General features: G+C 44.2%; 1 protein-coding gene across 9 annotated transcripts in view; it reads left to right on the plus strand.

Annotated features, from left to right (window-relative positions):
• Positions 1 to 24769, plus strand: part of MEGF11 (multiple EGF like domains 11) — a 273843-nt gene that overhangs the window by 234339 nt on the left and 14735 nt on the right. For 5 of the 9 annotated variants that reach the window (XR_011003600.1, XM_068203530.1, XM_068203533.1 and 2 more), the window contains 7 exons: positions 1789 to 1923; positions 5846 to 5974; positions 8851 to 8979; positions 9681 to 9809; positions 12250 to 12378; positions 12524 to 12757; positions 18771 to 18889. Coding sequence is in view for 7 of the 9 variants with exons in the window: in XM_068203530.1 (XP_068059631.1) it covers positions 1789 to 1923; positions 5846 to 5974; positions 8851 to 8979; positions 9681 to 9809; positions 12250 to 12378; positions 12524 to 12757; positions 18771 to 18889 (1004 nt within the window). In the remaining 2 variants the exon portion in view is untranslated. The remainder of the gene's footprint in view (positions 1 to 1788; positions 1924 to 5845; positions 5975 to 8850; positions 8980 to 9680; positions 9810 to 12249; positions 12379 to 12523; positions 12758 to 18770; positions 18890 to 24769) is intronic. The other 4 variants (XR_011003601.1, XM_068203534.1, XM_068203535.1 and 1 more) reach the window with 1 other exon arrangement.

Consider the following 24769-nt stretch of genomic DNA (forward strand, 5'->3'; position numbering starts at 1 on the left):
AATTTCCAGGTGCTTCAGCATATCTGTGTAGCTGTAAAACCTCTCTCCAAGGCTAAAATGTGGAGCTCAGAGCTTCAGGGAGATGAAGAAGAAAATGTTTTACAAATTTGAAACCTTAAGAGTGCAAAACTTGCAGAAGTTAATAGTTTCTGACCTTTCTGAGATAAAAAAAAAAACCCAGCTTGGTTCTATCAGCTGTTGGCATGCAGGCTACAAGAGCAAACCTTGCCCAATTTGCAAGCCCAGGAATCAGGCTGCTCCATGAAGATGTTTGCTAAGGATCTAATGGGGAGAAATTTTCCTCTCCACTGGGGTGACAGCAGAGGGATCCTGTGGATGCTTCTGCTAGTGCCTCTGTGAGTATTTGGCCTGGGACTCCAGCTTGCTTCCAGCTCTTTTCTGAGATTTGAGCTCAAGAATACCTGGTGAACAGGAGACCTTGCTAGGCTTGTTCTCAAAATCATCCACATTTTTCTCTTAGAAATTCATTTAGAAACAGGATTTAGGCTGTTTTATTACAAGGCAGAGCTGAGGATGATACTGAAGATGATACTCAGCCAACTTGTCCTGTCCATGTAATCAGGATTACATGAGACACTGGGATGGTTTAGTGCTCTTAAGCCTGCAGAAATGTCTCCAGGAATGATCCAGGTTGTTTTATAGCTACTGCATCATCAACCAACCTGTCAGCTAAGCTCCAGCTGGAAATGTGCAGTGGGGTAAGAGCCTGACACCCTCTGAGAACATACAGTCCAAGAGAAAATTCTCATTTGCTGGAAAAATAGAACAGACATGATTTAGTAACCACTGAGCCAGAACTATAGAACAGAGAATCACAGGAGTAAAAATAAAAACATATAAAGTTATTTTTACTGTCACTTACTGCAATTTAACATTTCTTTGTGTTATCTATTGCAGTGAATGTTTGGACAGTGGATGCTTTTTCACTCTACATGCTCTTAGAAGCAAAAATCTGCTTTTAGAAGAGCTACTGAGCCATAATCCTGATTCTATACTTGATGTACAAATTCTATAATAATTTCAATCCAGGTTTTAGGCAAAATAAGCGCACAATTCATTACAAGTTTACCCAGCTATCTGGTGTGATTACTGAGTCAAAACAGGTGATTTTGTGTGGTGTTACATGATTGCCATCATTGGATTCTGTTCATCACTTGATGGCTGTTGCTCCTCCCATGAAATGTATAAAATGACTGCCCCAGCTGAGCACAGGCATTGCACCAGATAGGTTTGGAAATCAGCTTTTGGCATAGTAGTTTTGACAGAAAATATTGTTTCCTAATACACCTTCTCTGACTTCTTGACTCAATTCCCACTTCTGAGTTTCTGTTGTCTGTACATGTATGCCAGTGTTTCTTTTCCTACCTATCCTAAAATCTTTGGAATGTGTGTTATTAACCATCTCTGCTGTGCGGTCTCAAACATCTTAAACTCCTGTTTTGTCAAAGTGTCCAGGTCAGAGAGACTCAAACGAATGCCCTGAGAGAGAGAGGCTGCTGAGAACGCTGCTGTGGTATTCAATAGCCAAGGACTTCCATGAGGAAGGAAGGTGGGAATGTTTGAACACAGGAGCAGTTTTACCAGAGCCTGCACTTTATGAGACATGGAACAATCCAACAGCCTTCATCGTTTCAGCTTGTCCACAAAATTGCGGCTGATAAATTAAGAAATATTGGTTTGGGATTAAGACAGACAGAGAATTCTCGAGCTCTGAGTGATGAGAAAATGTTGGAAAACCCGTGACAGCTTGGTTTGTTCTGTTTGCAGTTTGCCCCCCCGGGTTTTACGGCCACCACTGCAGCCAGCCGTGTCCCCAGTGCGTGCACAGCAATGGTCCCTGCCACCACGTGTCCGGGCACTGCGACTGCCTGCCGGGCTTCTCCGGCCCCCTCTGCAACCAAGGTACCGCCACCCCTCCTGGGGCTCTGCAGAGTCCCATCCCACCTTCCTGCCTTTCTCACTTGGTTCAGCAGTTTACATCCCAAGCAAATTGTGAAAAACGCCAAGCGCTTGGCTTTTAAAATTTTAAAAAGTTTAACAATAATAAAATGGTTATAAAAACAGTAATGCAATTAGAGTAATGAAAATTTAGAGTTAGGACAAGTACAAGACAATAAAAAGCAAAGAATTACGGACGTCCAGATGCTCTCGGACACTAAGTCACAAAAAACTTGCCTTGTGAGCAAAGGAATAACCCTTAAAAGCAACAGCCTCTTGCATATTCATGTATCTCATACATGATGCATAAATTCCTTGCACATTAAGAATTTCTCTGGTTTTTGTCAACTTCTTTCCCTTAATCCTGGTGGTTCCATAAAGATGGAGAGAAGGTGGAAGAATGTTTGTCTTTTCTGATAAGGAGGCTGTAACTCTTCATGGGCCCTTTCGCTGTTATCTCTCTGCAAAGAATTTCTTGATTATCTCATCTCTTTCTTGAGCTACTTAAAAAGTATCTTACATAGCATAGTTTCTATTATAACATTGTGTTATAACCTAAAAATACATTTAATACACTACTTAAGAGAATTAATACAGCATAACTTTCTAACATTACACATATAATATTCATCGTAATATTTGCGAAAAGCCAAAAAAAAAAGCATTTTTCACCAAATCTTTCCTTCAGAGGGAAAATGCAAACAGGTACTCTGTCACCCTCTTGTAAATACGATGTGCTCCTTGTTTCATAAGTAAAGCAGCTCTGCCACACTGGATTGAAATGACTGTGGAATGAGACACCTGCTGTAAATACATCAGCATCCAATGGCTTCGTTTTTCTTGCTGCTCAGCCTGTCCTCACCTGAATGTTGAGAGCACCTTCATGTGGACTTTGCAGCAGGACAGGGAGGTACTGGTTAAGGTAAAGACCAGCTCAGGTGGACAATCCCAAACAGCCAGCTGTGCACAGAACCTCACTGACACTGCGGGACCTGGCTGGGAATAGCTTAAACCACGGGCACCAGTGCAGGAGACAGGAAAGTTTGCAGTGAGGCAGAGAGGTGAGTTCATTTTCACAGGTGAAGAGGAACTTCAGCCCCCCCAAACACCCATCACCATTCTGTACCTTTCAAAGTTCCACATTTAACTCCAGGTGTCATTTTCATCCTAAAAAAAAAAAAACCACAAAACCCCTCAGCCTTCTGCACCCTCAGTTGCTGCATACCGCAGTGGGTATTTTCTACACGGATATTTAAAAGAAGTGATTTGTAGTGGCCACTGCCCCTGTGAAGTCACCATCCCTGCCAAAATTGAATGACACTTTCGATGACCTGGTTTGCAGTAAGTTGGGATTGCAGGCAGCAGTTACCCCAAATCATTAAACATAGATTAAATATAACCATGGGTTTTTTTTCTCCTGTGCTGTATAGTCAACTAAACATTACACCAATTAATTTATTAAAATGAACGTATTTCAGTGAATTTGTCCATTTTATGTGAAACGTTAGCCAGATTTCAAAGCGTAAGCAGGTCTAATTATCCTCTTAAGAAAACTATTTTATTTTTGCTCAGATGTTCAGCACTTCTGGTTTTACTTTGAAATGTTGATCTATCTAGCAAATTAATCTTAAAATATTCATGTCCTAATTAAAATCAATTTGTGTTGCAGTTTGTCATAATGAGTTAACATGTAACTTTATTTTGTAGAAAGAAAAATGCTAATTAATTTTCCATTAGAAAAACGTGAAATTAAGATTTCACTTTGGAATTTTCATTTCCTTGTGCCATTGGCAGCAGGAGCATTCTTCCACCAGCAGTATGTGCATGTGAGGAGCTGTGTCACCCCCAAAACTGCACAGGTTGACTCAGTTGTGCCAAGGATTCTGAGCTGCAAACAACTAAACAGCTGCTTTATGAATGTCTTTCACAATCCCGGAGCGAGATGGGTTGATAATAACTTGTTATCACTGCTAGAACACACCTGACATCCCACAGGGACTTTGGGAGTCCCACTTCAGAGCTTTCTGAGCTAATTAACATCCCAATCTGTGTTGTACAGTCAGGTGGCTGCTGAAGAAAGCAGCATTAGGCCTTGTTTTTCAGCTCTCTAAAAATGATGGAGACATTTAAAAAGTGCTTGGATTTGGATCTCACATCTTCACAAGAGTCTGTCTGTCAGTCCACAACCAGGTGCTTAAATTAGGGAGAAGAACCATTTTGTCATCCCTCTGTGCTGACATTCCAGAGGGCATCATCCCATTTCCCAGAGACAAGGGGAGCTCCTGTGGACTGAACCCCTCTGCCAGCTCTGCCTGTGTGCACCAAAGCACCAAAGCGTGACCTGGTCCCTTTGCCAGCAGCTCTGTTTGCATCAGAGCTTGCCCTGATCCATCAGTATTCCACGGTGCAGAACAAATCAGCTCCTGTTCTAAGGAAGTCCTTTGAGAGTTCCATTTTTTGTACATACAAACCCCAGCCTTCATCGAGGTGGTGTTGCCCATCTCCATCTCAAAGATGCCATAAAAGAGTGCCTGGAGTGCTTCGTGCAGAGCACTGGAAGGGAATAATGGTGTGGCCTGTCCAGGAGCCTGGGCTGACAGATCAGTTCAGTTTTTGCTGTCTGTGATAGGAGGGTTCTGCTTTCCTTCTCTCTTTGTGTATTCTTTCCATCCTGGCTGTATATTGTGCTCAGTTTTATCTCTTTTCACTTAGGAACAGTTCTGTTTAGCACACAGTGTGAAAGCCAAACCCATCTTTATCCACTCCTACAGATAAGTCCATAATCTATAGAAACACAAGCAGAAAACAATACTCTGCTGTTGTAAGAGCAGAGGATGGTATATTATATAAAAGCCAATGAATCACAGCTCAGGATTTCAATCTGTGGCTGATTCACAGTCAGGATAGATTGAGGTCACCTGCAGACACTACTTTTGAGAAAGTGAGAGAGGCTGAAGTGGTAAAACAGCTGCATAATTCAGGGAAGTGCCTTAATCACTTTTCTGACACTGCTATTATTTACCAGGATACAAGTCCAGTTCCATTTGTTACACTCTTTGCAAAGATGGACTGTATGTTTTATCTTGTTTTGAAAATGCATCAGTTTTTGTCAGGGAACTCAGCCAATAAGAGCCCAGAAATGAAACGTTTCATTCATTACTGAGCAGAGCTTTCCATCAACTTTAACGTTAAAGATTTCCTATAATTTGGTGGGAGGTTGAAGATCTACATGTCTATTAGTTTCCTGTCACTGTGCTTAGGATGTGAGAAGATGACTGTGGAAAAAAATTGAGAGTTTCTTTTCTTCCAACTTCACTTAGGTGGGCACACAGGGAGAGGTGCTGATTTTGTTGGGATGCAGCACATTTGTTAAATAGCTCTTAGTCAAACAGATAGATAGCATACATAAATATAAATATAAATATAAATATAAATATAAATATAAATATAAATATAAATATAAATATAAATATAAATATAAATATAGATAAAATCCTTGGGAACCAGATCAGTCCCAGCCACTCACCTGTGGCTGCTACTCACTGAATTCTCCTAAGTTTTTCTTGTTCTCTTCTTCTCCTAATGACCCCTCTTCTCTGTTTTGTCTCTTCTCTTGTAATCCTTCCATACTGCCCTTCAATAATTGCAATCTTCTGACTATATTAGCTTTATTTTCCAGCAGAAAAATGGATTTTTATATGACTTTTTCCTATTGTTTTTACTCCTGGGATGCAAGCAAAATGGGCTCAAATACTTCTCCTGCTTTCCAGAGGATTTTTGCTGCATCAAAGAAAAACTGTTGTAATTAATTTTATCTCTAATTGCTAAATGTTGAGTCCTGTGATTTCCTCACATTCCTTTTGAAGAGCCTGCCTTGTGTTTTCAGTGTGTCCCAGTGGGAAGTTCGGGAAGGACTGTGCTGAGGTGTGTCAGTGCACCGAGAACGGGACCTGCAACCCCATCGACGGATCGTGCCAGTGCTTCCCGGGCTGGATAGGGATGGACTGCTCCCAGAGTAAGCAAAGGGTCATTTTTCCATCTCTGCCTTCAAATATCCTATTCATGTGTTTGTTTAGTGCTTTCTCAAAGTTAAAGACAGATTCTGGGGAAATCCCTGTTGTATTACAGCCAGTGCCTTACTCTCTTTAAAGCGGATTTCTTTTAATTAATCTAAGTTAGCTTTGGATTGAATTCGTTTCTGCATTTGGAGTTTGCAGAAGCCCTGACTGGCTTTTATTCCAGGAAAGGGAGGTCACAAGCTCTTATCAGAAAAGAAAGCTCTATGCTCCCTTTTAATTTCTAGCTGGATTGCATTTTATTTATTTTTTTTAAATCATTTTCTTTCAGCTATTACATTTAGTCATTATTAACCAGTAAATGTTTTCATGTACCAAATCCCTAGAATTGAGAAATTAGGTAGCTGAAATATTTCTATTAAATGTAATTTAATTGTAAAAGTCAATGTGGCCTTGTAGGGATGAAGGATTTCTTTCTGAAAATTGCCCAGGTAGAAGATTGGCATTTGCTGATCCCAAAGTGTCATTTCCTGAGAGCATCCCTTAATTGAAGCTAGATCACAGAGGGAGGCAATATCCGATCATTCAGAAATGTTACTTCATATTCAGGATACAACTAGCATATTAGACAGCATTCCAGAGTAAAATATATTAAACTCCAAGTGATAAAGCAGGAATCGGATAAAAACAGACGGCCGTAATTTTGCTTTTATTGTGTGTCTTCCACAGGCAGAATATTGCTGTCACTCAAAGACAGCAGGAAAAGAATGGGAAAAAAGACAGAAAGCTGCACATATTCCTCATTATATTTAGCCATCTAATTGGGAAATGTCTGTTAGTGTCTGTTCACCTTGAAAAAAGATGGTTTTCCTTACAGAGTGAGGCAGGCCAGGTCAGCAGGACCAGGTCAGCAGGCAGCACCTGGCTGTGGGCGCTCTGTGTTCTGGATGAGCAGAGGGGGACGTGGCTCTTTGCTCAGTTACTCCTTGCACACAAAGGGAACCTCTCCCAAGGTGACCCTGTCCCACTCCAGGCTCCCGTGGGCACCTGGCCTCCCCTCCCAGGCTATTTCCAGCCCTGTGCTCCCGTTAACCTGGAATGACCTGGACTTGGAGCTGCTCAGGAGATAATTTTAGCTCCACCTTCAGAGCCAGGTCTGGATTCGCTAACAGCCCCTGCAGCTCTGCCTTAGAACAGCATTGGAAAAATATTTCTGGTTGCTTATAGCACAAACACTTCAGGCCAAATCCTGCTCAGCTTACATTGTGTGAGTCCAGTGACCTTTGTTTGATTTACGTCATGGCAGGGTTTTTTTTGGCCTTTCATTCTGGTTTTAGAGGTGTCTGTCAAATGCCAGAAACTTCCATTTATCATCCATGGAGCCACTGGCATCCATGGAAATAGGCCTGGTGTCTGTACTTTCAGGTTTCCTGGGAACTGTGCCTTATTAATTCATGTCTTTAGCAGGAAGCAATGGAAAGTGATTTTTAAAGCAAAAATATAGTTGTTATATTGAGGGCCTATCATAATTTCGGATCTTTTAGTCTGGCACTAATAACTGTAACTTACTGCATTCATTTTTGGAGGGAGTCTTACAGTAACTTTTTTTAATGTATTAATATTGTACTTGTTGAAATATAAAGTAGACCCAGAGATTTTAATTTAATATTAGCCCCCCAACAACAATAGCAATCTGAATTTGTGGATGGGAATTCATACTGGAAGAAGTTTTCTTTACATTTTTTCATGATTGGAGTAGCACTCTGTGCTTCAAATGAATGTGGTAATTTTAGTGGTTGATTGCATAGCAAAGTAAACCTGAATAGCTGGGCTTTATTATGCAAGAATTCCAGCATGTCAAAAAGAAAATTAAATTACCTCCATATCTTGCAACCCTGCCTAAATTGTCCTCACAGATAATGCCAGTGAGGCACGGAGAGCGGCCACAGCACAGAGCGGGGTCGTGTCGAGGGTCACTGGCTCACTGCAGCACAGACCTGATCCTGCCTCCTGCCCTACACAGAGGATCACAGAACCACTGAATCCTGGCATGGGTTGGGCTGGAAGGGACCTTGAAGCCCATCCCATTCCACCCCTGCCATGGGCAGGGACACCTTCCACTGTCCCACGGTGCTCCAAGACCCAGTGTCCAACCTGGCCTTGTCCCCTTCTAAGGATGGGGCAGTCACAGCTTCTTTGAGCAACCTGAGCCAGGGCCTCACCCTCACAGGAAGGAATTTCTTTCCAATATCCCATCCATCCCTGCCCTCTGGCAGTGGGAAGCCATTCCCTGTGTCCTGTCCCTCCATCCCTTGTCCCAAGTCTTCTCTAGCTTTAGTGGAGCTCCTTTAGGCCCTGGGAAGGGCTCTGAGCTCTCCCTGGAGCCTTCTCGTCTCCAGGTGAGCACCCCCATCTCTCCCAGTCTGGCTCCAGAGCAGAGGGGCTCCAGCTCTTGCAGCATCTCCGTGGTCTCCTCTGGACTTGCTCCAGCAGCTCCAAATCCTTCTGCTGCTGTTCCCCAGGGCTGGAGGCAGCTCTGCAGGTGGGGTCTCACCTGAGTGGGGCAGAGGGGCAGAATCCCCTCCATCGACCTGCTGTGAGAAATCCCTGTGCCAGGGAGAGGTTACAGGGTGGCACCAGGGTTTGGAGAGCAATTGGTGGCTTGGAAGGACTGGTCACTGTCCAGGAAGGACTGGTCACTGTCCAGGAAGGACTGGTCACTGTCCAGGAGTCACTGCCAAGCTCGGCAGTGCGAGGTTCTGCCTTTGCTGATGTCTCGCGGGTTCTCCCTTTATTGTTGCTCCTCCACAGCACTAACACAGCATCATTGCTTGCTGTTTTGTCAGCTGACAAATGTTTTTTTTTATTGTCATAGCTTGTCCCACTGGGTTTTGGGGCCCTGATTGCTTTCATTCATGCAACTGCCACAACGGAGCACTGTGCAGCCCCTACGATGGAGAATGCAGATGCACTCATGGCTGGACCGGGCTCTACTGCACTCAGCGTAAGCCTTTCAGAGACAGGGAATCTGTCAAAGTATGTGCTGCTACCTCGTGTCTCCTCCAAGAATTGCAGTTTTCCCTGGAAAACCACATGCTACTTACTCCTGATAACCTCACATCACCCCTAAGAAAATGGTCCTGAAGCTTTCCAAGGTTTTTTATGCCTTTGGCTCTCGGTAAAGGAGGAGAAAATCATTTAGATTATTGATTCATTGTTAGAATTTGCACAGTCAGTGTCCCTGCTTGTTAATGCCCCAGTATTTATGGTCTGATTTAGGAAAATGTTAGCGATTTCTCACCCTATTGAGAAATTACCAAATTACCAGTATGAAAGAGGAGATCCAGTTCTGGTGAGCCTTTTAAGAAGGTTCTTTCACTTGCAAATAATTGATTGATCCCTGGTCTTCCAGAGAGTTTCTGTTTAGCATCTTCTTTCACTTCTTGAAAATGTAGTTTGTATAGATGGGTCAAGTTTTCATTCTTCTGAAACACTTAAGAGGCAATTCTGTAAAGATGAGAAACATTACTTCAAGAAAATTGGCTGTCACAGAATCTCTGCATTTAGACCATCAAATAAATGTCATTAAATATACAGAGGCTGAAAATCCATAGATTTATATGCCCACATACTTTGTGCTGATAACACATCTGAGTTTGACTTTCAGCTTATTTCTTGCTCTTTCCTTGCTCTGATTGCTGAAAGGTTGCCCAGCTGCTTTTTATGGGAAGAACTGTGCCAATGTGTGCCAGTGCCAGAACGGAGCCGACTGTGACCACATCACTGGGCAGTGCACGTGCAGGACAGGATTTACAGGCAAACAGTGTGAGCAGAGTAAGTACCAGTGGCCTCAGTCCCCTCTTTCTCCAGACAGGGGGGTGTGTTTCAGAATTCTTGCACAAACTTGCTCTTAAATGCGGTGTTGATGTCAGCAGGACAATGACCCCAGGCACCTTATATAATCCATGGGGAGGAGAGGGCACCTCTGGAAAACTGGACAGTCTAAGCATAAAGAAATGCAGTGAATCCCTGCAAATTGGGCCTTTCATTCCCAGGCTAAAGTTAAGTGAGAGAAAGCAAATCCCTGCACTCGGTGCTGACTGGATGGGGCCTCCCCAAACAACTTGTACCTGGTTTATACACCCCAGCCCTGAGGCTGCCTCAGGCCTTGCAAATGCTGCTGAGAGCAGCAGCCCCAAGTTTCCCAGTGCACAGACACAAGGGTTAAAAGGAATAAGTTATTTCTGCCCGCTGCCTTCCAAAGAATACTGGGGATATGGGGCTTTCCCACAGAAGTTCTGATGTAGACGTGGACCAAATAAAGATTCATCTTTCCACAGAAAGCAGACCAAGGGAAACAAGATTGCTTGCCATTTTGGGAAGGGTCTGTGTTTAGCCTGAGCAGTGAGTGTTTCCCAATGAACCTCAATTCCCTTGCAAGGGATCTGGAATGTTTTCCTGGAATTGTTGTCCATGTCCTGCTGGAATATTTAGCAGGCTGTGCCAAATGGCTTGTTTAAAGAACACAGAATGAGGGTCCTGGAAACTGGATGTGCTGTAACTTGATAATTACTTGTTTGTCCAGTAAATTCTCACCCACTTACTGGGATTCTAAACACAGGTGAAATCCACTTCATCTTCCCAAGGCACTAATTCCACAGGGTTCCCTCACTTTTTTTTGGCAGTAAGGTAATTCAGTAACTTTCCTGCCAGATTTGCAAGGGAAGACTTTTTAACTGTAGCTTGCTACGTGGATCTTTATGGAAGAATTTGTGCATGTAACTTAATTCATAAATATGTTTTTGCACAGACTTGCATTCAGCAAAGTGAATATCTCAGGGCCAAAATTGTGTGCTCTTGGGGGATTGCACATGGCACCACTGTAATGCTGTAAGTGGCCAACTTCCTGGAATTTGGGGACACCCTTCACTGCAGCCACAATCAAAATAGGAAACTAAAGAATCCCACAAAGAACTGCACAATAGCAGGTTTTATACAAGGAGCTGCTTTATGATTTGACTCCTGTATAAAGCCTGAGGCTTTCTTCTCTATACAAACTACAAATGTATTTATTTACTTGTTTTTCTACTGTTTAATCTAAAAGAATCTCTTCATTTAGGCTCCTTCCTTCTCCAAATCCTGCTGAATGGGCAGTCACACTGCATTGCAGATGAAATGCTTAATTGCAGGCATCATTTCTGTGGTGCAGTCCCAAAATTTAGGCCTTATTCATTTTAAGTAGGCTGCAGGCTAATAAAAGAATGAGCATTAATTGTAATAATTTTATTTTTTTCTTTGTTTGAGTACCAACAGATTAAAGATACAATTTTAATACACACTGCAAATCAATAAACAGATACTGGCTATGGTTCTCTACTTAATATTAAATTTTGGCTACCAGAAACTACTTTGAGACTGACACTGGGGAGGTGTTGTCATGCAATGAGAAACATCTGCAGTGACACCCCAGGAGTCACATCTTGAACAATATATTCCACAGGATCATAGCAAGGGTGCATGTTTTCAGTAATGCAGCTTCTCCATGGAAATAAGTGGGATGTGACAGACATTGTTTCTTTCAATTTATTCTTGAATAGTGCTTCCAGAAGTACAGTAAGCTGCCATCAGATTTATTGTAATAGCCCATCATGGTAATTGCATGAATTAATTTCTCAGCTGGACATTCACTCATTTTGTCTTTGATAGAAACACAAAGACAGGATAGAAATTCCTTCTGTATTAGGAATCCTGACACCAAAGCAGAGCAAATCAAACCATTCAGATGCTCAGTTCTGAAATTCCACCTACAGCGTTCTATTCACCTGGCACTGGTAGTGATGAGTAGGAAAGCATGTGGGGTTTGTTTGGTAAAGGCTGTTGGGTTCATATAAAGGTTCATTAAAACTTTTCTTTGCAAGTCCCTCCCTGAAAAAATAAAACAGGTAGGTTGGTGAAGAATGCTGAGCTCTACAGCTTCTGAGCTCAAGCTCTGTTAAACTGAGCATTTGTAATACACATCAAGTCTTCTAAAGCCTTTGTACCTATCATTGATTTCATTCTATGAATTCTCCAGGAAGTTACAGCTTAATAAGTAACAAACTGCACACAGAATACATTTAGCTCCTGCTTTAGACTAATAATAATTTCACATTAGGGTGTTATCCTTGAGATCCTAAAACCAGGGTGACTTCTCTACCAGATTTCCCATGGCAAGTGTTGTGCCCCTTCCCAAAACCAGAAGAATTCTTCCCAATGTTTTTCTTTGGCTCCCCAGAGTGCTCTCCAGGAACATTTGGTTATGGTTGCAAACAATTGTGTGAGTGCATGAACAATGCAACGTGTGACCACGTCACAGGCACTTGCTACTGCAGTCCAGGCTTCAAAGGAATCCGATGTGATCAAGGTACAGTGGAATTCTCTCTATAAAATCCCTCTCTCCCTCTCTCTCTCCCCCTCTCCAATGATGTACTTGCCTTAAAGAAAAAATAGTGTTTGAAAAATGAAATGCACGATTCAATTTACAGTGTGTTATGAATTACTTTTAACAGCGGCTCTTATGATGGAAGAACTAAACCCCTATACTAAAATTAGCCCTGCTCTTGGATCAGAGAGGCACTCAGTGGGAGCAATCATTGGAATTATTATTCTCCTTCTAATTATTATGGTCTTGCTGGCACTCTTTGTGTGGTATCGACGGAAACAGAAGGAGAAGGGCCATGACATGCCAAGTGTATCTTACACTCCAGCCATGAGGATGACTAATACAGATTACTCACTTTCTGGTAAGGGTCTTTTTATGTTAATCAAATCCAGACTCATATTCCTGTCTGTTGGGGAAATACAAGTTACTGTGATGTGTAACATGTGTTATGGAGCCTCAAAAATAATGACACTTCCATTCTTCCTCAGAATATTGTGATCTTTAAACAGATAAATGGCACAGAAAAGCAAATACAAAACTGATTAAAGCTGCTTTCTTGGTGGAAGTTGATATGGGCTATACCTAGGCAGGAAATATGCTGCATGGAATTTTGAGTCATGTGCATTCCTGTTGTGGTGCAGAGATGTTTCCCTTTGTGAAACCTTGGGAAGCCTTTTTTGGTTTGAGGAATGGGACCGGCTGGGTCAGTCATAAGGTTTTGGTTTTGTCTGTGTTGCAGTTTGTGGTTTGAGGTGTCTGTCTGTTGTCACTCTCTGCTGTGTGCAGTCCAGTCCTTGTCACATAGACAGCTGGTGGGAATCCTCTTCCCAGGAGCTGAGGAAAGCAGGAGAGAGGAAGAGAAAGGCTCTTCATGATCAAAGCATTCTTCCTTCTTTCTATCCTCTGCCGTGGAGGACAGCTTTTCTTGACAGATTGTCTAAATTTTGGAGGATGTGGTCTCCTTTTCAACACTGTCATTCTTACTCATTCCTCTCTGGCCAACATCAGGGACGATGCCATGCAGGAGATGGCTTTACTTCCTTCTGGTTTCTCCACTGTCTGAGTGGGGATCTTCTCAGGGTTTACTGCTCTCTGACCTCTTCTCTTCCTTTTAAAGGGCTGAAACTCCAAGTCCAGGTAAATACAAATCTCTGGGGGAGGCAGAGGTTGGCCCAGCAGCTCTGCTTCCCCAGGCCTGCAGCGCCTTTTTCTTTCTGCTTTCTACTCTAAATGTACGAGGCCCCTTGGCTTCTCTGCTGCCTCAGGGTGGCACAGCTGGAAGCTTTTTATGGACTTCCCTGCCAAGGATGTGCCTGGAAGGAGCCTCTCCCATTAAGCCAAGGATGGTGATGCCTGGCTGCTGTAATAACTGGAAGTTAATCATGGAGCTTCTCATGGCACGGTGACTTCAGTCCTCGTGCCAGGGACATTTTCCTGCCACGGTGTGTCCCACATCATGGGCTCTCTGCTGAACACCATGGACTAGTTTCATATCTAGACCGCTCAGTAGAGCATTCCTTCTTCTGATAGCTACAAATGGGGGGGAGAAATTATCATGGATGTCCTTTCATTCCTTCTTATTTTTGAGTTTTAGCTTTGCTGGCTCTTGCTTAAGCTGCATATTTGGGTAACAGATATTCTTCACACTTCTCCCAGGTGCAGCCACCTTTCCCAGAGCTCCTGATGCCATATAGACTGGAGAAACAAAAGTATTTTGGAGATGGCTGAATTCCTGGATCCATCCTAAATAGCTGGGATCACATCCCTCATCTACACTGAACCTGGGATCTCTTTTGCTCCTTGGGCTGGAAGTTTAGTTCTGGCCCTTGCGGCATTGTTGCTCTGTGCCAGGTCAGTTTGTAAAAACTCTGAATACCAGATCCGCACAAACTCAAACAGCACCAGGTCAGGGGAGCTTCATGGGCTTCTCTAGAAAGGAATTGGATAATGGTTCTTTCCCGTTCTTCTCAGTCAGGGATGGGATGCAGAGACTCGGCCTTTTCTTTCCTCTTACTTTCTTTGTGCAGTCCTTCTAGCAGTAGAAATTGTATCACTCAGGAAGCTGCAGCAGAGCAGGGTCAGGCATCTCTTTCTGGAGGTCACAAGGACAGTTTTCTTCATCCTCCCCCTTGGAAAACTTGCCATCTGAGCTTGCAGAGGAAGACCAAGAAGATAGAAACACACTGCTCCATCTTCAGCTCATTGTAAGTTGCCTGCAGGTACCAGCATTGTTTCAAGTTTGGGGTTTTGCCCTTTTTAGAAGGGCATTTACAAATTCTGTACAAGAGCTTCTGAAAACTCCCTGACAAATCCTGACCGTCCTCCAAAAATCTGTCCTCCAAATCCTGACATTCCCCTCTGAGAGTTTCAGTAATTGCCCCAAGTTTGGCCTTACCAATGCTGCTTCTGTTCCCTAGAGCAGAGAGGCAGGAAAAGGTGCTGATGTGCACCTTCCTCAGCAGAAAGTGGAGAGGTGGATTCTGAGACAAGCTCACAGAAAAGGAATTTGTGGCTGGCAAGACAACACATGTGTGTCTGAGGGCAGGTGTGTTACAGAGGATGCTGAAGGACAGCAGTGATGCCTCAGGTTTTAGCTTTTATATTTTTCAAATCCTGTGCTGCTTTAGTGTGTAGTTCTGAGCTTCATATTATGGGATGGTGAGCTCTCTGCACAGAGCAGAGAGACAAAACAATTCCTTCTCCAGCTGGGGACCAAGGACAAATGATCCAAATCTCAGCCCAGGAGCACAAACACCGTGGGCTGGAGAGAGAAGAACAAGCAGGATGGGACTGCATGGGCTGGAGCTGGAATGGGACAATGAACTGCAGTGTGCCCATGGAGCAGAGCTGATCCCAGTGAGAGCCCCCGGGAGCGCTCGTGCATTTTGGGACCATCTGGGTTCATCTTGGGGCAGCCCTGGCTGGGCTCTGGTGCTGCCCAAGGTGGATCCATGGAGGAGATCCTTTGAATAAATCCCTGCTTTATTCTTTAACTCCATTTAGTCTCTGTTCTAGGTCAGCCTTCACAAGGCAACTACAGCAATATTGCACAGAGGGAACAGGGCTTCCAACCTTCACCTGCAGGTTTGCTCGTGCATTAAAGGCAGAATACCATGTAGATGTGCTTGTCCAATGGACAGAATGCCATGTAAACCCGTGCACTTTGGCAAGAATTCCACCTGGATGGCTGCAGCATCCAGCCCTCTGTGGGTTGTAACATTATGGCTCTCCTGAATCACCAGCTGTTCTTTTGCCTGTTTACTCTTATTTGGGTAATGGTGGTGTTGTTTCTGAATAGAGTCACATACACAGATCCCTAGCTCCTGGAGGCAGCAATTTCCTCCATCACATTTATTTCTGGAGGATGTTTTTGGTCTTAACGTCCTCAGCTCCTGTGAGGCTGATAATCCACGCATATGTGTGAGACAGATTATGAGGAAGGGGAACCCCCTGGGCAGCCCTTGGACTCTTTTGCATTTTTGTGGATGAAGGATGTGGCAGCAAAACACACACTTTGCCCAGCAACCAGAGGAGAAGAAAACCACCTGTGCTGGGAGGGCTTAGCCACAGCACAAGGATCTAAGAGCAAACTTTCCTGAAATCCAAGTGGTGCTCCTCAGCCTGAGAGCAGTGCACAACATCCAAAAAAGATTTTAAAGTGCAGGTTGTTTAGTTCAAGGAGATGGGACCAGAATGGAAAATTGTGTGGTAGTGCTGGAGAGCAGCAGAGATTTCTTAGTGGGACTTTCACAAAGACTTGGCTATGGGCTGAAGTGATGTTTGAGGTCTTATCGAGGTCTTAGCAAACTTTGTGGTATGGGTGAATGCTCTGCTGAGAGCCAAGAGCTAAGCAAAGCTTGACACAAATAAAGCATCATGGATCCTGAAGCCTAGACAAGACACTTCCAGAAATGATCTGCAGATGATGGGTGGTGGGAGGTGGCAGTGAACCCCCCTGGTGGAGCCTTCAGCCGTCTCACTGACACTGTGTGGGCAGAGAAGACCCACACAAAGAGAAGGAAGGAGCTCCTTCCATTTAGCAGTTGAGAAGTCTGGGTCTGTATTACTGCAGAGTGCTCACTTATTCCCTTTTTTTGTGGCTGGGCTGGTGCCCAGTTTCCTCAATACTGTCCTGCAGGATGGGGACTGATGCTCTGTAGCACCCCACAGCCCAGGCTCAGAGCAGGAGCTCAGTCTAATTCCCTTTCCTTTAGGCATTTAAGTCTTTCCTTACAGAATAAAATTCTCACCTTTGGAAGAGAGAGATTTTTTGTGGGTTGGAGGTTTTTTTTTTTGGTTGGTTTTTGTTTTTTGTTTTTTTTTTTAACAGGAATAACATTAGATTTGAATTTGATGTATTTCCAGCCAGCAGTTACAAGAGCTTCATGAATAAATGTGTAGAAAATGGACTGTGCTATCAAGGTAAATCAGCCTGGGTGGCTACTTAAGTATCGACCAGAGGGAACTGTGTAGAAGGAGTAATTCTGACTTCAGGGTGCTGCGTGCAAGGGGGGGAAGAAAAGGATTTTGGGGGATGTGTACAAGCCTAGGGTCATTAATTCAAAACTGGGCTAAGTAGTAGAGCACTCTGGTAGAGTTTTATTTCAGCTCCTTTTGGGTGCAGAGAACAAGCTCCAGCCAGCTGAGCTGTCTCAGGTGGCTCCCGGTGACATCGGTGGGCACCTCAAACCCCACAGCAGAGCCACAGGGTCCTGGCTCTTCCTTCCAGCTGGTCCTGGCTCTCAGCCAGTGGGTAAGGGAAGGGGGAGGCCACAGCTGACTCCACCAACACTTTCAGAGCAGAAAGACACAGATCCAAGTGTCCTGTTTAACTGGGACTGTGGGCTGTGGGGAGGCAGGACGGGCCCTTGAGCCAAGCCCCCCGAGCAGGCTCAAGGCTGTAATGGTGGGGGGCACACCCTGACATGAGGGGTGGGTTCCAGCCCCAGTTCCCACTGGCAGACCCCAAGAGAGATGTGCTCTCCTGTTGGTTTGATTGTAAATGTCCCAGAGTTGTAGCAGGGGGGATGGCAGAGCCCTGGCAGCCTGGCTGACAGATATTCAATGCAAAGACTTCAGCTCTGGAATCACATCCTGATCTGAGATCATGTGTTAGCAGCAACTCTGGAAAACAGCTGGGACTCAAAGGCTCTGCACTTACCACAAAATAGAGCTGACCTCGAAAATCTTTTTGGATGTTTCAGCAGAAAAGCAGTGCTTGGTCAGGGCTGCACATGCAGGAGCAGCTTCCCGCGAGCCCTGAGCCACAGTCCTTATGTAAGAGACACCCTGCAGATAAACCCACTTCTTGGAAACAGGATATTCTGCAGTAAATCAGGCTCAATCTAGATCTCCACAAGATGTCAGCAAAGCAAAGTGCATGGTTAGAGTGAGGCAAATGCAGAGGGCAAGGAGAGGAGGTGATGGTGGCTGGGGTCCCCAGGTCCCTGTCCTTCCTCACCAGTCGCTGCCAGCCTTCAGTAAAGGCGGTGATGGGCTCAAGCAGCCACTCCAGCACTCCATTACCCTTTGACATGAAGGTGTTCCCCACATCCAACCTCTCTGCCTGCAGTTTGAGCCCATGCTTTAGCAAAGCCCGTTCATTTGCTCCTTACAGGGCTTCGTTGTTTAAATGATGCTGCTCCAGTTGAAATTTTCCATCCCTTCTCCTGATGGTACTTTGAAATGTGTATCCATTTGTTATGCAGCTGGAACCAGATTGGGATTGATGCTTTCATCAGAACTGCCGGTATAAATATGATGCTTTTCTTGGTAAATTATTCTGTTTGGTAAATGTGTTTATAACTTAAATTGAGGAAATAGATAAAATGTCTCTGAGCATACAATGTAACTGCTCAGGTTTGCCTTTCAGGGCTCCAGCTTTGGTTTTTGGAAAGCCTTTGCACACAATGGAAAACGTTTTGGTCTCTTTGGTACAGTTACAGCACCTCAATTTCCAACATTACTCCTGGTTTTGTAACAAAACGGTTTCACTTGTTTCAACTGCAAGAGTGCTCAGGGGCTTTTCCATGGGTTAAGCTAAGGAGGCAGCTGTGTTGCAGCCCATGCACCTCCCGAGTTTTGCCTCCCTCCCCTCACCTGCAAAGCAGCTGGACTGTCAAGAATGACTTTATTAACATCTTCAAGAAGATAACACTGTATTATTTAAATATTTTGCTTTTTTTCTTTTACATGTAATGCTGATAGTCAAGAGCTTCACACCATAATGCAGGATAGATTGCATCTGCAGATGTTTTAGAACACCCAGTACTCCAACAAAGATTTCTAAACTAGATTGTCTCTACCGTGTTTTCAGTTTCTTAAGAACCATTGTGGCTTCCAAAGTATTTTGTGATGACTTGTTTTCTTCCCAGATATATCCCAGGGTAGCAGCAGTGTTCACTGTTTTTCCAATCCAAGCTACCACACTCTCTCATGTGGGGTGACTTCACGCTTCTTTCCCAGTAATCTGGATGGAAACAGCTCCTGTAAGGTAGATATTACCCCACCCCACTGTAGCAATGTTCCTGTCAGTTCAAGGAAATCAACCAAAGCAATGTCTCTCGGGCCCTGCTGTCTGCCAGCATTCTTTCAAACTCCAGGGTAGCATTCCTGATGTCCCAGCACTGAAAGGTTGGATTTCCCCTCCCTGTATCTTCCCAGCCTCTGGGAATGGGAACTGCAGTCTCATGCCTGTCTGGGTCAGCAAGGCTTGGTGTCTTAGCAACTCTGAGGCATGTTTGCTTCTCAGAAGAGATAAATAACTCAGTAAATATAATTATCCACTAACACAACACCAGTAAATCAATGAAGCATTAATCAATAATCTCTCTTTGCTGTTTCATTGTTTCCCACATCAGACACACAAATTCCCTGCTGACACAGACAAGCAGAAAGATGCAAGAAGGTACCTGGGGTGCTTTTGAGGACTGTCCTGACTCATCCAGGGACGTTCTGGGAGCTCTGCTGTCACTCCTGGCTCTCCAGCAGAGCCATTCCAGCCCTATCACTGGAACATCCAGGAGCACCTTCCTTTTATCATTTGTTGCAATTGATTCCCTCAGACCATTCATGAACAACACTGTGACTCAGTTCAGCACTTTAGCAGTAAATTTAGATATGGCAAATGGTAAAACAGCTCCTCCTTTGGAGCATTAATAAGCCCGGGTGTGGCAAAGCAGAGGGAGCAGGGGAAAAAGGAAATGCAGTTGATTTCATCAAGGTTATCAGCTTTAAAAATGATGGTGTTTCAGGCTGTGTCACCTTAATCCAAATGTAACTGGAATGCCATATGAACAAGATCAATGGGAAAAAGACAGTATTGTACAGGACAGGCAAAAATATCTCCACATGTGCTCCTGTAAGTAATTTCTTAGTTGTTAAAAGAAAATCTCATTAAAATGTAATAAAAAGGCTGGCTCCAGAGATTTCTCAGAGAAATGTTTAGACAGATGTGTAAATATGTTTTTTGATGTAGATGGTCCCCTTGCATCATGAATTTCTGCTCCCCAAATTGAAAGTGCAAATGCCCATAATGTCAAATTCAGGATGAGTGTCCATCTGGACCACTAATCCTTTTGCAGAAATTTAAATTAATTCAGAAAAGGTCAAAGCCAGCACCTATCCTGGATTCCCAGCCTGCAGTTCCATCTTCTCACAGAACTACTTCAAAAATTAAGCTACTGGAAAGGTTTAATCCCCAAGTGGTGCTTTGGGACTTGCCTGGAAGCTGCTCCCCCTGCTGCAGCTCTGGCCGTTGTAGTCAGGTTGTCCTGATAATCACTGAAAGACCAATAGAAGTGGTATTTTCAGGGTATTTATCAAAATATATGGCCTGATATTTCCTTTAGATCTCCCACCATCTCACTTATTAATGAGAATGCTTTGCAGTGCTGAATAGATGAGGATGGCCAAAAATACACTTTGTCTGTCTGCAGCTCTGCAGCCAAGTAAGACAAAGGAGCATATAAAGCCCTAATAGCTGCCTTAACGAGTTCATTTCCAAATCAGCTTGCCTGCTGCCATTCTCACTTTCTGCAGAGAAATGTGCGCAAGTTGTACTTGGAGGATTCATTTCTTTAGAGTGCCAGCTGGGGTCACAGAGGAACCAGCACAGATGCAAAATGAAAAAAAAAAAAGGCAGAGGAATATCAGAATGTCTGAAGTGCTGAGCCAGGGCCGGGATGTGTTACCTCCCTGTGCTCCAAGGAGATCAGGCCTGGAGGCGCTGGGCTGGAGCCATTCCTCTCTCTGAGCCTGGGCAAAGCACAAAGGCAGGACAGCTGGGAGCCCTGCTCCAGTTTGAGGAGAGTTTTCTCTCCTGTGCTTCCATGCTCTTCTCTCCTTTCTTTCTATGTCTTGCATTTTCTCCCCTCTTTTCTTGGTGATCTCTCCACTCTATTATCTTTTTTATTTCTCGTGTCCCTATTCCTATTCTCTTTTCTCCCCCAGCTCTACACATATAATTCCTATTTCCTTCCTCCCCTCCCATCCCTCTCCCATCTCCAGGATCCCTGCCTGGGGGCTCCCAGCACAGTGTACTGACCCTGCTGCAGCTCCCAGGGTGGCACCTCTGGAGGGAAGGAGGTGGGTGAGGCTTTAGCAGGAGCTAAAGGGCCCAGCACTGCACTGGGGACAGTTTGTGACATGGGTCTGTCTGCATGGGATGGGAGCAGGGCCAGGCTTCAGCAGGGGGAAGGATCTCACCTCCTCATGCCCCCTCTGCCAGACACACATTTGGTCCTGAAGGTGAACCACTGGAGCTGCTGAGAGACAAGCACCAGTGGAGGCATCAAACCCTCCCCAGTGTGTTTGGGGCTGGGGGTTGTGCCAGTGGAGCACAGACTGGAACACAGGCAGGAGGAAAACAAGTGGGAGGATAAGGGGGAGCCTATCAGAAGAGACTGAAAAAAGGCTTAGCTGCTTTTATCTGGCAAAATGAATGCTGAGGGGGAGCATGATTGCCATCTATAAATACAGCAAGGTAAACACGAGGAGGGAGGAGAGCTATTTAAGTGAGATGACAGAGCTGGCTTGAGAACAAATGAGGAAGAACTGGCCATGAATGCATCGAAGCTGGAAATTAGATTTCTACCATCAGATCAGTGAGATTTTGGAATAGTTTCCCAGGAAGACTAATGGGACAAAGAAATCTGATTACTGTTAAAATGGAGCTTGATCAGCTCTCTGAGGGATTGTGTGCCTGGGTGTTTGGAGTTAAAGGCAGCTGGACACAGGGACTGGGGGATCCAAGCCCTTCCAGTCCTGTCCCTAAGCCTGTGCCTGGTGCCAGCAGGAGCTTGTAGGGCTGAGCTTCATCTCTGTGCAAGGACTCTGAGAATGGATCTGCAGCTCTGAGGTTCACAAGGAGGCTCTAGCATCTCAGTGCAGGCTTTTAACTCCCAGCACTTTGCCACAAGTAATTGCTCTTCCCACAGGAGAGAGCTTGGCAGATCAGCTCGGGAGAAGTGCTGGAACCATTGGAGCCAAGAGATGTTTTACTGTGAGTTTAACTGAAGCCAACCTTGACCTTTGCTTATGAGCTCTTACAAGTAGGTTTGGCCTTTTTTCTCATGACATGTGCAACAGCAGCTAGTAATGATGCTGCAAGTAACTGAGGAGTATCAGGCATGAACTCAGGTGACCTTTTGCCACAGAATTACCAAAGGTTTCCGAAGCAGATAAATGGAGATTACGTACCTCCATACCTGTGTCTTCAGATCAGAGCTCTCACTGCTGAGCCATGGATCAGATTTCAGCTGCTGAGGACCTGTTTTGCTCAGAGGGTGTTTGGCAGGACCACTCACAGAACCCCTCTCAGGGCTTCAAGGCCAGCTTTGTGTCTGAGTGTTTGCACTGTGCATGAAGTAAAAACAAACCTCACTTTTATCAAGTGCTGCACAGTTTGTGAAGAATCCTCTGTGTAAAGGAGGAGGCTGCTGCACTGGTCACAAGCAAACGGAGGATTCTCACCTTGAGCTTTTGCAAAGCTCATAATTCTACCCTCATTCCCTTCCAGCATCACAGCAAAAGCCCAGGTGCTGGTTTCTACAGACATCATAAAAATCAATTGCTATTAGATGTCCTGATTTTTTAAAGCCAGCAGTTTCACATCTATTAAAGGAAGTCCTGAATTCTACCAAAGACTTCACATAAAATTAGAAAATGAAAAACAGAGGTCACTGGAAATGGTCTGACTGGATGTCACCCAGCTAATAAAAAGGAATTCAGTACAGAAAGCAGCATTTAAGTACCTTTGACTAAAACTTGCCCAAGAAAAAGGAGGACTGCAAATACAGAATGGCTGCAGCATGTTCAGAATGGGCATCTAAAACTGAGCAGCACAAGCTTGGACCAGGGAGACCTGAAGTCAGTAGTTAGGGAAATAAATGTCAAATTATTGATTGCTCTCCTGGAGGATAAAGGTATGATGGAATTCCTGCCAGCACTTCTTTGCCTAATCACCACGGACTTAAAAACCTGGGCATTGACAAATGGCTGGTGGTGATCAAGTGGCCACTGTCATCTATCCAGCTATTTCAGACAGGCAGATAATGACTTTGTTTACTCAGGCTGGTATCTCGTTGATCTTAAAAGAAAAGTTGCCAGATATGAGGTAGTTTTAACCAAATTGCAAAAATTACCAGCCTGGAATTTTAATGGATAAATTTACTATGAAGGATTTCTTCCTCCAGAAAAGCAATTTTGCCTCACAGTAAAAATTGAAATATTTTCTATCTTAAAAAAAAAAAAAGTTAACAAATTATAGTGTGTAAGAAATGATAGTAGCACAAAGAGACAGCTATAATCACATTCAGAAAAACTGCATTCAGTAAAACTTAGAAATGTCCCCAAATCATTTCATTTTAAAAAAATCAATTCTAGCTTGTAGCTCTTCATGCCAAATTTTAGGTTGGTGAGCTGATTTATAAATCCTGCAAACCCACAGCTTTTAATAGAAACCCCAAGACTTTAATAAATGTGCTCTAAGTGGTGCAGCTGTGTTGAAAAATCAGTATTTGTGTTCTGGCTGCAAGCTTTGAAGGGAAGAATGAAGCTGTGGGCTCTGCTGAGGAGAACTGATGGTGCCAAGGGTCGAATTCCTCCCAGTGACCACATTCCAAATGGATATGTTCTTCATGCCCCTGCCACTGCTGCGCTGTCCAACTGCCCCATCCATCCATCATCCATCCATCCATCATCAATCCATCCATCCATCATCCATCCATCCATCATCCATCCATCATCCATCCATCATCCATCATCCATCCATCCATCATCAATCCATCCATCCATCATCCATCCATCCATCCATCATCCATCATCAATACATCCATCATCCATCATCCATCATCCATCCATCATCCATCATCCATCCATCATCCATCCATCCATCATCAATACATCCATCATCCATCCATCCATCATCAATCCATCATCCATCCATCCATCATCCATCCATCCATCATCCATCCATCATCCATCCATCCATCCATCATCCATCCATCCATCATCCATCCATCCATCCATCATCAATCCATCCATAATCCATCATCCACCATCCATCCATCATCCATCCATCCATCATCCATCATCCATCATCCATCCATCATCCATCCATCATCCATCCATCATCCATCCATCCATCATCCATCAATCATCCATCCCTCCATCCTCCATCCATCCATCATCCATCATCCATCCATCATCCATCATCCATCATCCATCCATCCATCATCCATCCATCATCCATCATCCATCCATCATCCATCATCCATCATCCATCCATCCATCATCCATCCATCCATCCATCATCCATCCATCATCCATCCATCATCCATCCTCCATCCATCCATCATCCATCCATCCATCCATCCATCATCCATCCATCATCCATCCATCATCCATCATCCATCCATCCATCATCCATCATCCATCAATCCATCATCCATCCATCATCCATCATCCATCCATCCATCATCCATCCATCCATCCATCAATCATCCATCCATCCATCATCCATCCATCCATCCATCATCCATCAATCATCCATCCATCCATCATCCAATCATCCATCATCCATCCATCATCCATCAATCATCCATCCATCCATCATCCATCCATCATCCAATCATCCATCATCCATCCATCCATCATCCATCCATCCATCATCCATCCATCATCCATCCATCATCCATCCATCCTCCATCCATCCATCCATCATCCATCCATCCATCATCCATCCATCATCCATCATCCATCATCCATCCATCATCCATCCATCATCCATCCCTGCCTCTGCTGTCTCTGTTTCCATCCCCATTTCGGAGAAGCACAGGGAGCTGCTGGATGATCAAGAAATGACTCCTGGGCT

This window comes from Anomalospiza imberbis, chromosome 13, assembly GCF_031753505.1.
Source record: "Anomalospiza imberbis isolate Cuckoo-Finch-1a 21T00152 chromosome 13, ASM3175350v1, whole genome shotgun sequence".
Lineage (NCBI taxonomy): Eukaryota > Metazoa > Chordata > Aves > Passeriformes > Viduidae > Anomalospiza > Anomalospiza imberbis.